General features: G+C 34.2%; 2 protein-coding genes across 2 annotated transcripts; one reads left to right on the top strand and one right to left on the bottom strand.

Moving 5' to 3' along the window:
- LOC149193051 (uncharacterized) lies at positions 1 to 4,548 on the bottom strand. The gene is made up of 2 exons (XM_089406524.1): positions 865 to 4,548; positions 1 to 728 (listed from the first exon to the last, which is right to left on the bottom strand). The coding sequence occupies exons 1-2, from the start codon at positions 2,692 to 2,694 to the stop codon at positions 378 to 380; spliced, it is 2,181 nt and encodes a 726-aa protein (XP_089262650.1). The 5' UTR covers positions 2,695 to 4,548; the 3' UTR covers positions 1 to 377.
- Positions 4,549 to 7,798: 3,250 nt separating this feature from the next.
- LOC149193052 (pathogenesis-related thaumatin-like protein 3.4) lies at positions 7,799 to 9,351 on the top strand. The gene is made up of 2 exons (XM_089404775.1): positions 7,799 to 7,949; positions 8,548 to 9,351. Exons 1-2 carry the CDS (start codon positions 7,889 to 7,891, stop codon positions 9,207 to 9,209), a joined length of 723 nt encoding a protein of 240 aa, XP_089260901.1. The 5' UTR covers positions 7,799 to 7,888; the 3' UTR covers positions 9,210 to 9,351.
- Positions 9,352 to 14,154: the final 4,803 nt, after the last annotated feature.

Here is a 14,154-nt window from a genome sequence, read left to right on the forward strand (position 1 = left end):
TACCAGAAACGAGAAACGAGAAACGGAACGGGAAACGAGAACGGTACGAGAAACGAAGTTTGGAGGTTTCGCATATAAGAAACGAGGAGAGAGAAAAACACCATATTAAAGGTGAACAATATAAACAAAGCATTAATCATAAACCTGCAATGTTTTTGCTCATGAAATTGTAAAAAACAATTGTAAATACTAATTTAGTTTTAAAAAAGAAATAATAATTTTTTAGATCCAAAAATTTAGCCATCATTAATTCCAAGAAAATAGCAAACATTGATAAGAATAAGAGATTTGAAATATAAATAATTAAATTTGTTCTTTTGAATATATATGTATCTCTAAATTCACTTTCAACAATTCATATCAAAATGCAAGTAAACCTAATAATCTAGATTTTGAAGCTCATTTTCTGGAATAGTTGTTGAGCTTGAGCCAATTCCAAAAGAATTATTTTGGTCAATAGACTTCATGGTATCATCAAGCATGTCTTCAGCATTGTCTTGTAGCACCTCAAGTGGAAGCTCATCAATTTCGTCATCTTGTGAACCACCATAATCCCACATTCTCGTGGGTCCAGTTTTGTATTCTAGTTGTTGTCGAGATAACAAACGTAGATTTGAATGTACAAACACCAAATCTTGTGCCATTTTTGTGCCTAGGCGATTCCTCTTCGTTGAATGGATGAAAGCATATTCACTCCAATTTCTTTCACATGCAGAGGAACTAGTCACCTATAAAATAAAATTAAAATTATGTTAGTCATAGTCAATCAATAAATCTTATAAGATAAATAATCTAAAATGAGCTTTAGAATTAATTGTTTAAACAATAAATCAATACATTAAAGGTATTTGTTGTTAAGAATACCTGTGAAAGCAAACGGATAGCCAAACGATGAAGCAAGGGGGTCCCTGTACCATATTGTATCCAGAAGTCGATGGGTCCAAGTTGTTGTCTGTTGTATGCACAATCTTCATTTGCAAAGTGGTCTTCTGATCTCAAATACTTTCCTAACTCAAACCGTAAAGCAGTGCGATCTTGACGATTATAACACCTACTTATAAAAGTGTTCCAGTTTTGCATAACCTCTACATCTGATGATGGTTTCTTATGAAACCATTTAGGATTGAGTAAAAATGCAATTGAATGAAGAGGGCTATGAAGCATTTTCCACCTTGTCAAACTAAGTTCCCACACTTCATTTCTGGTGTCTTTGTCAATCCTAGAATTTTCATCTTCCATTATGTCATGAATCATCTCTCTCATTTGATCCATGCTCTCAAAGACATCCCCTAAGCATGGTTGATCACTATCAAATATGCGAAGGGTGGAAACAATAGGTGTAATAAGGGTAACAATATCCTCCACTCTCCTCCAAAAATTCTCTGAAGAAAGACCAATAATAATGTCCTCAACTTTTGGGCCATCCCCAGTATGAGAACCCTTCCACCTTTGCCAATCCATTGATACCACCATCTCTCTCAAAGATTGATGCATTTTAATAAGGCGTTGAAGCATAATGAAAGCAGATGCAAATCTAGTTTCGGCACATCGAAGAAGCTGAAGTTTTGCATATTTCCTATACATTGCTATGGATGCTGCATGATTAATAATAAAGTGTTGTAGCATCTTTGCTTCAGTTATAGTTTTATCAATCCATGCAATGTTATTAATATCTTTTAGGAGCAAATTCAAGCAATGCACAGAGCAAGGAGTCCAAAAAATTGTTGGATATTCATCCTCAATCAACCCACCAGCAAGGATATTGTTTGAGGCACTATCTGTAACAATTTGGACCACGTTTTCTCTACCAACCTCCTCTATTGCCTCTTTGAGGAGACCTGTTAGATATGGACCATCTTTTGTCTTTCCTGTAGTATCATAGGATTTTAAAAACATAACTCCTTTTGGACTAGAAACCAAAATATTGATAAGGGGACGATGGTTAACATCTGTCCAACCATCTGAGACAATGGAGACTCCAGATTCCTTCCAACTATCTTTAATGTCTTGAAGTCTAGCTTCAACCCGAGCCCTCTCTTCAGATAACACAGTTGTCCTCATCTTTTCATAACTAGGAGGCTTGTAACCTTTAGGAGCATTGTTAACTAGATCTCTTACCATTTCTTTCCAATAAGGAGACCTACAAACATTAAAAGATATGCCATTTGCGAAAAAAAATCGTCCAATGGATGCATCGAGATTTCCCCTTCCTTTTACATCCCATAAGTTTTGAAGGTGAGAAACAGAAACTTGATGTTGAGAACAAGAGTGTGGACCACCAATTGTCAGTCCACTAGGATTGTTGTTAGCTTGAACTGAACCTTCAACAATATGTCTAAGCTTTTCAAGTTCATTAAATTGCTTAATTAGAGAAGCTTTTTCTGTTTTAGGTACACTGTCACATAAAGCTGATTGTTCTTTTTTCCCCATTCCAAGTAAATGCCATCGAACTCTTCCTACATTCCCTGATTTATGTTTTTTACAATAAGGGCACAACCAAACCTTTGAACCAGATGATCCACTTGATCCTCCGCTGTAAGATTGAGTGCATTTCACAGCTGCCCATAACCTTGCCTCAAAGGCTTTTTTTGCTTCTTGATATTCTTTGTTTTGGATTTTTTTGGATGCCTCTATGGAAGATTTTTGTTGGGAAAGGGGTGGTCTACTTTGTGACATTGATGAACTTTCTTCCATTGCAATGAGAAATGAGTGGAATAAGAAATAAATGATTCTCCTCTGCAACAAATTTTAATCTGCACAATTTATATTTGAAAATTAGTTACAGAAAATAAAATAAAAAATTGACACTTAATTAGACACAATTTAATCCTGAGACACTTGGAATGTGCAGACTACACAATTTAAAGTTATAATTCCAACAGATACCTACCAAATTTTAGGAAAAATTAACTGGAAAATATACCCAAAAAAAGACTAAAATGTAAAACAATTAAACTATGCTTATGTTTGGACATGAAGCTATATAACAGCTACATGTACCCTAGTGGATATATACATGATTTGGACTTTTATTGTTTGGTCAGCAAAAAGAATTTCTTCAGGGGACGTCTTCCTGACTCTGCCATTTTGTCATATCTTCTTTTAATAATAATATTTCAACAATTTTCTATAATAATCTTATTATCTTATTTATATTTCTACAATGTGTTTTTTTGTTATCCTTTCTTTATTTTGGAAGTTTCTCAGCACAGTCATTACTCCCATGACGCAGTAGAACACATCATTACTATCACTCAAGCAGATGAACCATAAAGCTTTCAACAATGACTGTGCAAATACCAAGAACATTTGACAGTATTCCATTCCATACATTAATTGGATAACTTGTACATGACAAGAAAACCCATGTACATACTACAAATTAATGTATAACTTGTACATTACAAGAAAACCCATGTAGATGACTTGTCAAGCAAAAAAAGCAGCTAGGTTTAAAGCCAATAGGTTCGCTAAAATGAAAATTTCCAAACTCATGGACTTTGCAGAGGTATCTTCGAGAAACATAAACGCAATACCCTTCTCTGTAGCTACTATGCCAACAAGAGAAAGTTGAAACGTTTCCCAAAGGTCACAAGTAGTTATGTCAGATAAGAATAGAAAACTCACAGGTAAAGAAGAGTTTAAAGGCTATAAAAAGATGGAGACAACTCCGTACGTTATATGTCCATCGTAATGCTCTTTCAAGCTAGAATAGGCTCCAGGTCTGTTAGTAAAAGGCAAGAGACCAGCTAAAGGCAACAGGGGCTGATGGAAGCTTTCATTGGTTCTCTAGGCAAATCCATCAATAATATAAGTGTGAGGCATAGGAATCAGTAGACAATTGTAAAAATAAAAATCAAGGAAAGGGATCTTACATAGGAACCAGTATACATTTGTTTCTCTTTTTGTTAATATTATAACTGCTAATAGACATTACTTTTCAAACAAGGAAAGGGATCTTATTTGAGGTCACATATTTTGATCATTTTTCGCTATATCAACCTTATATTGAATGCACTACAATGCATATACATAATGTAATTTTCATAAACTTTAAAGAAAATTAAGATTTTTCTTCCGAAAAAAAACTTTAACTTACTTGTTGATAAGGGAATCACAAAATAAATAAATAAATAAATAACAAAAAAGTTTGAATATTACTTGTGAATAAAATATTTTCAATTTTGCCCAAGTGCATAGAAGGTGATGGGGTATACAACTAAGTCACTCCTTGATGTGAAGATATACAGCTAAGTCACTCAATGATGTGAAGATCACCGGTTTCCCCACATGGGTAGAAGGTGATGGGGTATACAACTAAGTTACTCCTTGATGTGAAGATCACCGGTTTGAAACTCCGTGGGCCAAAATCCAACCATCTTAAAGGTTGGTGTGGCTTAGACCTGTGCGATCCCCAAGTGATTTTGACGACTTCGATGCCCCTAAGTGGGTTTAAATTCAAACAACTTAACAAATATATATATATATATATATATTCTTAAAAAGTTTAACATAAATTTAAATAACTATTTTATATTACTTAATGCTTCTATATATAATTAAAAATTAAATAATTTTGTTATTAAAAATAAAATGTTATTTTTTCATTTACTAAAGAAATGTCTAATTTCTTCAAGAATGTAAGGGGTTAACTATGACAAATATGTAATCCTTTTTATCTCAACAATTTTATATATCAATATATAAAAAATTAATATAGCTATATCATAGTTCTTCATATATTATCCATTAACGTTAAAAAAAATGAAATTTATTTTTTTATATAATTATTTAATTTATTTTTAATATATATCTATTATATTAAAATTTTGAAAATAAACAAAATAATGTATAATTAAATAACTATTTATTATATATATATAAATAATGAAAAGCTATTGAAAAGCTATTTTGTATTGATGAAAGAGATGTTTAATTTCTTTAATATTGTATCTCTTTTTATATTTAATTAGAGTTTATATATATATATATATATATAAAGAATTAGTATAACTGCATCTTAATTTCAGATGTATTATCTATCAACTAAAGAAATGTTTATATGAGAGCTTTCAATTACTTATGATAGAAAAGAAAAAATCTAAAATTAAATTAGATTTATATTAAAACATTTTATTAGTATAATGTTCAATATAAATGAAATGTAAAAGTGAGAGTGATGGGATGTTTTGTTAAGGCACTACATAATGTAAGGTCTGTGATTAGAAATTCCTTGAATAAAAATCTTTCCATGTGACCCAAACCTTGTACAATTGGGAGGTGATAGACTTTTATATATATATATATATATATAATCTAGCTGAAATGCCTAATACAAAAATATGCCTTTTTTTCAATATACTTTAGTAAATATTTATCGATCCAAAAAATTAATATTTATAAACATATAATATAATTAAAATTAAAATGATTTTACATTAATAAAATCAATTTATAAATTAAATTTTACTATCTATTTTAAAGTTAATACAAACATTTCATAGCAAATTTCATAGACATTTGGGAATCTGAAGGATAATAACTACTCACCTAATTCAAATTCCTGAACATAGCTAAACATAGCTTTAAATGTGGCGCAGGGTAACTCTTTCAGTAATTTAACGCACAGTTATTATTTGTGATTGAGCAATGCTGAACATTATTGAAATGATAGTAGAAAAAGCAGAAAGCCAACTTTAGCTGTTAATAATGTCACAATATTTGATAGTGCAGTGCAAGGAAATTTAGATGTGCAGAACAGGTCACAGATCAGAGATAATTTTGCACAAAACCAAAAGAATGGATTAAAATGTCCCTTGCTATTACGGAAATAGAATCAGGGTCTGTCTCCAGCAGATACTATGGAGTATAGAAATACACAACTATCAGAACAGTATTTGATTGGGCTAGAAAAGGCTCACCAGCTAGAGAAATGGTAGATGTGAAGGATGATTTGATAAATAGTATGAAACAACTACAAAAAGCTGGAAATCAAGTTATAAAAATAAAAAGATGCAGAACAAAAACCACAGTTACATTTATCCTAAACCATAAGAAAATTGAGCCATCTTCAATATTATAGCCACAATATTTGATTAAGCAATGCTGGAACAGGTTGTTTGATAAGAATATGGACCAACTCCAAAAGGTGAAAAATGATAGTAGACAAGGCGGAAGGCTAACTCTGGAGGATATAAAACAAAAACCATAGTCATCATTATTGAACAGCTTAAGAAACTCTGAATTGAAATATCATTTTCAGTATGGTGCAGGCCACAAAGAGACTACTTTAAAAATAACGCAGGCAACAAGATACTGAAGACAAATACAGTAAAAAAGATTAAAATAAAACACGCAATCTCTACTCACAGTATTACCGACAAAACCAAAAGCGGCAATAAGGATGCAACAAATAACTCCTGGGGTGTAACAGGAAGCAGGGTCTGCCTCAAGCAGAAAATATCAAAACAAAAGAGAAGAGAAAATATTAATACAGAACACTATCTGCGACCAAAAGAAAAAAGGGCATCCAAGGACAAAAGAAAACTCATATCACAATAAACAAACTCAATTATCAAACCCACTACCAACAGCTAGTATAACAAGAAGTACCCCCATGCTTATAAAGTTATACATAAATGAGGCCCACAAAACTATTCCAGTTAAAAAAATATGAGTGATTTATGCTTAAGGCTTTATGAGAAACAGTTCAGGAAGCAAGTTCTGGCAAAGTCCTTCAAACCAAAGATTTGTGTCAACATTCTAAATTATTTCAGTGTGAACCGTCACAACATCAAATAGATGCATTGGTATGCTAAATACTCTGTACCTTGCCCTGAATTTGGTTAGTCAATCTGCATGGAACCATGCAAGGCCTTCAAGGAACAATTTACGTGACATGTGGATAAAAAACTGCAAACTACAATCATAACAGAGTTCATATGAAAAAAGATCATTGATATTACAGAGTACAGGTTTTAGAAGATGAAGTCATGGAGAATGAAGGTCAAATTTCTATATTAAAGGGATCATTCATAAAACGAAAACCAGAGACTGAGCATTCATAAAAGAAAACCAGAGAAGATGAAGTCATGGAGAATGAAGGTCAAATTTCTATATTAAAGGGATCATTCATAAAACGAAAACCAGAGACTGAGCATTCATAAAAGAAAACCAGAGACTGAAGTGTGTATGTAGTACCTTTTGACAATGCTGTTGAAGATGCGGGCGTGAACTTTGAAGCTGCTTCGCTTTGAATTGTGCCTGGCGTGCATGTGAGTAGCGCTCTCTTCTTCTGCTTAAATAGTTGAGAAAACATGAGCAACTGGAGTGGCAACTGGTCACAATACCCTGCGTTCTCAGCTAGTTCGCTCTCACAATACCCTGCGTTCTCAGCTAGTTCACTCGCTCACAAATACTCTGCAATCTGGAGTTCTTATGTTTAATTTCCATAAACTAACAGTCCAGCTCAGAAACTAACAGTCCAGCGCAGCAAACTAACAGTGAACTACTAATTAAACTCTCTGTATGTGAATCAATTGCTAATTAAACTTGCCCACATTTGAAAAAATTAAATTTAATCTAAATTTAACTGCAAGTCTACGGAAACGGCCAGAAGAAACTGCAAGTCTATCAGGAAACGGACAGAAGAAACTGTTTCGTTTCGCCGGAAACCGTTTCTTGCCAGTGAAAACGAAAACGGCCGTTGCAGACGGCGTTTCTGGTATGGTCGGGTTTCTCTCGAAGGTTTCTGCCAGAAACGGGGGACATCGTCCCGTTTCTGGTAACTAGGCTTCTCATGGGGGTACTCAGACTTGAGAATATTCACAATTACTTGTTGCCTCGTACAGTCTCTTCGTGAGTGAAAGTTCGAATCACAGCAGTAGCAATGGCGAGAGCATTGGGAGTTTTGCTTATATTCATGGCAGCGTTATACATCTGCGTGCAAGGTAATAACAATAAATAAATATGCGATGCAACTGATTTAATTTCTGCTGGTTCAAGATCTAATGAACATTTGATTTGTGTTTGGTCATAAAATGTGTGTTAGAGCTGTTTTTAGGTATATGTAGTTAGAGATGTTGGATTTGTGGGTATCAAATTTTTGTATTTCATTTGAATTGGGTTATATGATGATGATGGTAGTTAACGTCCACTGAGACCAAATTGGTCTATCGGACTACAATTTTATAAGTAGAAATGTTGGATTTGTGGGGATCAAACCTCTGTATTTCATTTGAGTTTGGTTATAAAATGTTAATTTAAGTTTAATCGAGTAACTCTTAAATATATATAGTTAAAGATGTTAGATTTGTGGAGACCAAATCTCTCCATTTTCAGTTATATAGTTAGAGATGTTGGATTTGTGGAGACCAAATTTCTGTATTTCATTTGAATTTGGTTATAAAATATTAATTTGAGTTTAGTCATAAAATATGCGCTAGAGCAACTTTTTTAGACTTATGGAAACCAAATCCCTTAGTTAGACATAAGATGTAACCCAACACTCTTAATGGAAGAATATTGCTGTATTTGTGATCGTTACAGGTGTAAGATGTGCGACATTCGAGATCCAAAACGAGTGCTCGTTCACTGTTTGGGCAGCCGGGATTCCCAACGTTGGAGGGAAACAGCTGGAGCGAGGGCAGTCGTGGACGGTTCAATTCCCCGCGGGAACAACGGGCAGGTTCTGGGGACGCACGGGCTGTTCCTTCGACGGCAGTGGCAAAGGCAGTTGCAAAACTGGGGACTGCGGGGGTCTGCTAAACTGTCAAGGATCGGGAAGTGTCCCCGCGACTCTGGCGGAAATCGCCGTGAATCAATTCCAGAACCTGGACTTCTATGACGTCTCGCTCGTCGATGGATTCAACCTGCCACTGTCGATCATACCGTCGAACGGTCAGTGCACAAAAAGTATCTGCAGCAGCGACATAAATTCCAAGTGCCCCACAGAATTGAAGGTGACCGACGGATGCAAGAGCGCCTGCGTTGCTTTCAATACGCCACAGTATTGCTGTACTGGATCATTTTTGGAAAAGTGCCCTCCCTCTGATTACTCGCGTTTCTTCAAGAAGGAATGCCCTCAGGCGTACAGCTATGCAAAAGACGACACGACCAGCACCTTCACTTGCCCGGGAGGCACTAACTATAAAGTCGTCTTCTGCGGCACTGGCACCTCCCATGAAGCTCAGCTTTACTCTACTGCCTGAGCTCCTCAAAACCCTACCTTGCCGAAACAGTAGAAAAGCCGTTGGTGTATAGGCCGGGAAATAAAATATCAGAAATAAAATGATGTTTAAAACTGTTGTGTTTGATATAATTACGTTGGAAATGTATGTTTTGAAATGTGTATCACGGTTTTAATTTTTATATAAAATTGTACTTTGCCAAAAAAATTAAAATATGGTATAGTTTGACAAGGTATCAGCATCGATATGTCTAATTTCAGATCAAATCTTTATAAATGTAAATTTTTCTTCAAATTATTAAATTTAATAATATTAATATTATAATATATTAATACTAATATCAGATTTAATAATATTATTAATATTAATATTAATATTAAATTTAATGATAATCACATTTGTAAATTATTAAATTTAGTAATATTAATATTAATATCAGATTTAATAATAATATTATTATTAATATTAATATTAAATTTAATTTAATGATAATAAATTTAATAATATTAATATTATAATATATTAATATTAATATTAATATTAGATTTAATGATAATAAAATTTGCAAATTTGATGTGGTTCAAAAATTTTAATATATTTATAGGATATGGTTTCTCCTTTTAAAAAATTATTTTACTAATATTTAATTAAAAGAAATATTAAAAGATTTTGGAGCTTGATTTTCGATTTTTTATGTTGAATTGTATTGTATTTTTTGTTTTTTGGCTCATGGGTTCCAATTTTCAAGAGCCGCAATCTCGTGTTTTTTTAGATTTGTCCATTAAAGAATTTCAAGGGCACCACTCTCGTGGTTTTTTTAGATTTTTCCATTAAAGTCCTCGTCCTCGTGGCTTGCTTTTAGACAAGTCTCAACTTTTGTTACACATCTCTCATTTGAAACCAATAAAGTGAAAAAGTTTTTTTGGGGCTTAAGGATATTTATTTATTTAGTGTGTGGTCTCATCTTAAAATGGAAAGCAAATTAATAGTCAATGTTAAAAATGGCAAGGAAATCTCAGGTTTTGTGGAAACAAATCATTTGGGTCAAGCCAAAATTACTTCGAGACAAAACACGAAAGTGGATTTAGGTAAATGCAAAGCAATATCATGGCATTTTAAGGAGTAGACTTGCTTGCCTTAAATGGTAACAAAGAATAAGAAAACAAAACAAATCATCTGTGTCAAGTCAAAATTGCTTCAAGAGACAAAACACGAAAGTGGATTTAGGTAAATGCAAAGCAATATTAGGGCATTTTAAGGCGTAGACTTGCTCGCCTTAAATGGTATCAAAAAATAAGAAAACAGTCTGAGAGAAAGAAAATAAATAGGAGTAGCAAAAATAAAGTAGAGTCAACCATTTACAGTTCCACATCTAGACTTCTTACTTGGTCGTCGGATCTCTATGTCCAAGAACTAATGAAGGCCAAGACAAGGCTAGAGATTTTGGAAGCCAAAGAACAGGAAAGGGACCGCAAAATTTCAGAGATCACATTTGCAAATCGATGTTAATAGAAGGTAATAGAATTTTAAAAGAACAGGTAACAATGTTACAAGAGGCTCTAGAGACAGGAAAACAAGAATGGCAAAGCATGAAGATAGCATGGCAAACCATGAAAGAATCAATAGCAACAAACAAGGATGTGATAATTTCTAAAGCAACTCAGGTAGATACACAAGTATCTCAGCAAACAGACCTTTCGAAAGAGAAGACAAAAAAGAACAATAGGAAAGAGAGTCCAAAAGAAATCAAAGCTAGAGCTGAAGATGCTAATGGTTACATAAGGACAGAGGAAGAAGATGTAAGGGCTCGTAGAGCACAAGAAAAAGAACACAAAGAAAGACAGAATAGGGAAACAAACTTTATTATCAAGGAAATAAGAGATTATGGGAAGAATGAAAGTACTCTCAATTTGACAAGGGACTTTTTGAAAGAGAAACTACACTGGAAAGGGAAAATTTGCCAAGGAGGATGGGGAAGATATGTGAAGAGATGCCTCGACCCATAAAAGCCACCATGGCAAGCGTGCGAAACAAACACCATCTCTTGAGCAAAAATAAACTCTTGAAAAGCTCACACTTCTTCCTAGATGAAGATTTAACCAACAAACAACAAGAGGAGAGAAGGGAAGAAGTGGAGAAAGTTAGAGCAGCAAGAAATGAAGGGAAAAGGGCATGGTTGTAAAATGGTAAAGCATTTATTGCATTGTTTGGGCCTCAGGGAAAAACAGAGCAGCAAGCTAGCAGTAAAGAAAAAATAGAGAATTCGATAATAGGGAGGAAAACAACAAGAACAACATGGATGAAAAGGGGTGAAGGCTCAAATCTGAGTCTTGTGTGCCAAACTGCGTGGTAGTCAAATCCTATCCAGGTCTACCTAAGTTTAGTTTGTTGGAATTGTAGAGGTTACCCTTGGAGGAGGGGACCTGGGTTAGGGCCTATTGCGAAAGGTAGAGACATAATTTGTCTGACAGAAACTCATGAACATGATGGTTGCAAAACTCCTATGTTTGACAGTTATCTGAAATTAGCAATTTGGAGCAAGGTAGTAGAAAATGGCAAAGGGTATGGGGGAATACTAGTTTTAGTGAAAGAAAAAGCAGGTCATCACATTCAATTAATGAAAGAAGATGCACATAAACAATATTTACGGTTCAAAATATCAGAGCATGAGAATCACATAAGAATTGCAACATGTTATTTTGCCCCTCAAGTCTCAAAAACTTACAAAAATAAGGGGCTAGACAGCAGGGATCTGTATGTAGCTTTAAATAAACATATTGTCGCTTACTCTCAGCAGGGAGAAGTTCTTTTAGTGGAAGATTTCAATGCTAGAACAGCAAATCAACAAGCTAATATTCTTTGTTGCAAAGAAGATCACAATCCTATATGGCTCATTGAAGAGGAGCATCCCTAATGGGTGAGATGTTTAGAAGAAGACAAAGTTAGCAATCATTTTGGAGAGGAGTTTCTTACACTGTGTGGTGCTTTCAACTTAATTATTTGCAATGGTCTAGATAGATGGAAAAGGTATCAGAACTTCACTTGCAACACATACAATGGGGCAAGTGTCGTTGACTATGTGATTTGTTCACAAAGCTTGATAGAAAAGATAGACAAAGTTAAGATTGGACAACGTATTCGGGACTTAAAATCATACCATAACCCAATTTATATAGAGTTATCTTGGTTAGAATAAAGGCAACATAGGAGGAAAACTCAATGCTCTCGGCAATCACTATCAAGGGGCAAAATTCTTCTAACACAAGAAAATTGTACTATCTTCAAGACAATGCTAGAGAGATTAATTCAGAAGGAGAAAATTGGTTTCCAAAGCTTTAACAGTCATGAGTTAACAAATATAATTCAAAGTGCACTTGAGAAGTGAAAAAGAGCAAAAAATAGGAAATCAGAATCAAATTGTTTTCCTGTAAATGCTTGGTTTGATGAGGAATACAAAATGGAAAGGAGAACCTTGAAAAAGACAGGCAAGGAGAAGATGAATGTAAAGTTATATAAGCAGATACTAAAAAGGAAAAAATATGAGTTCATGCAAACAAGGCGAGAAGAGTTAATATATCTAGGCAAGAATAACCCAAAGATTTTCTGGCAGGAACTTCAACCAAGGAAGAAGAAAATCGAAAATAATATTATAGTCAATCAATGGTTTGAATATGCAAGAAAACTCTATGAGAAAAAATTAGAGGTTGAGCCTTCCCCTAGGATCAACACAACTACAAAGCTCTTCATGTTACAGGAGGTGGAGATTGGAATTAAGAAGTTGAAAATAGGAAAGGAAAAGGACTTGGTTGAACTTCAAGCAGAGTATATAAAATGGGGAACGAACAATCTTGCATCGCACATCATGGAAATATTCAACAACATCATTCAGCAAGGATTCCCAAGAGATTGGACAACTAGCCTAACAATACCCCTTTTTTTAAAAGTGTAGACATTAATAATCCTTCCAATTATAGAACCATTATGTCAATCCTTTGTTTGCAAAGCTTTTCGGCAACATGGTAGAATATAGAATCAGTGAGTTGGCAGAAGTAAAAGAAAAGAGGGCAAAAGGATAAGCAGGTTTTAGGCCGAAGCATCCTACAGTGGACCATGGTATCACATTGAGACACATTATTGAAAAGTTTTGGGAGGGAAAAGAAGAATTATTTTGCTCCTTTATTGACTTCAAAAAGGCATATGACACAGTCCCCAGAGATAAGTTGTGGCGTAGAATGGAAGAACTTGAAATTCCTTTGCATTATAGAGTCGTGTTCATAGACTTTATGAAGAGGTGAAAGTCAAAATTAGAACCTCAACGGGTATTTCAAAAAGCTTTAGAAGTGACATTGGAGTCAAGTAAGGTTGCTCTTTATCCCCTATTCTTTTTGGTTTATATATTAATAAACTATAAGAGTTGTTAAATCTGCAAGGTGGAGATGGTGTTCAGTTGGGGGAGTTTGTGATAAATTTTCTTTTATATGTTGATGATCTTGTATTGATTTCTAATCGGCCCATGGATTGCAGATGCACCTATATGCTCTTAAGCATTTTTGTAGAGCAGTGGGGATGCAAGTCAATACTAGCAACATCAAAATAATGTTTTTCTCTAATAAAAGGAAGCAAAGCCATCATACATTCTTCTTTGAAGGTAGCATTCTTGAAGAAGTAAATGAGTATAAGTACCTTGAGATTGACTTTAACAACAAACTTAATTGGGAGGACTACAAAAATAAGATAATTTTAGGAGGGTGGAAAGCATTATATGCTCTTCAAAACAGATGTAGAGAGGCAGAGTTATGGGATTGGAAAATGATTAAAGTGCTTTTTGGACTCCTAGTTTGTCCAATGATGTTATATGGGTGTGAATTGTGGGCTAGCAACACCCCCGTCTCAAAATGGAAACAAATTGGCAAAATCCAAAAGTGATTGATCATGAACAAGTTCAAAATAAAAAGTTTGGTACCTT

The sequence above is a fragment of the Pinus tabuliformis genome, chromosome 2_2, assembly GCF_031772625.1.
Source record: "Pinus tabuliformis cultivar Carrire ecotype Pingquan chromosome 2_2, CPIR1, whole genome shotgun sequence".
NCBI lineage: Eukaryota > Viridiplantae > Streptophyta > Pinopsida > Pinales > Pinaceae > Pinus > Pinus tabuliformis.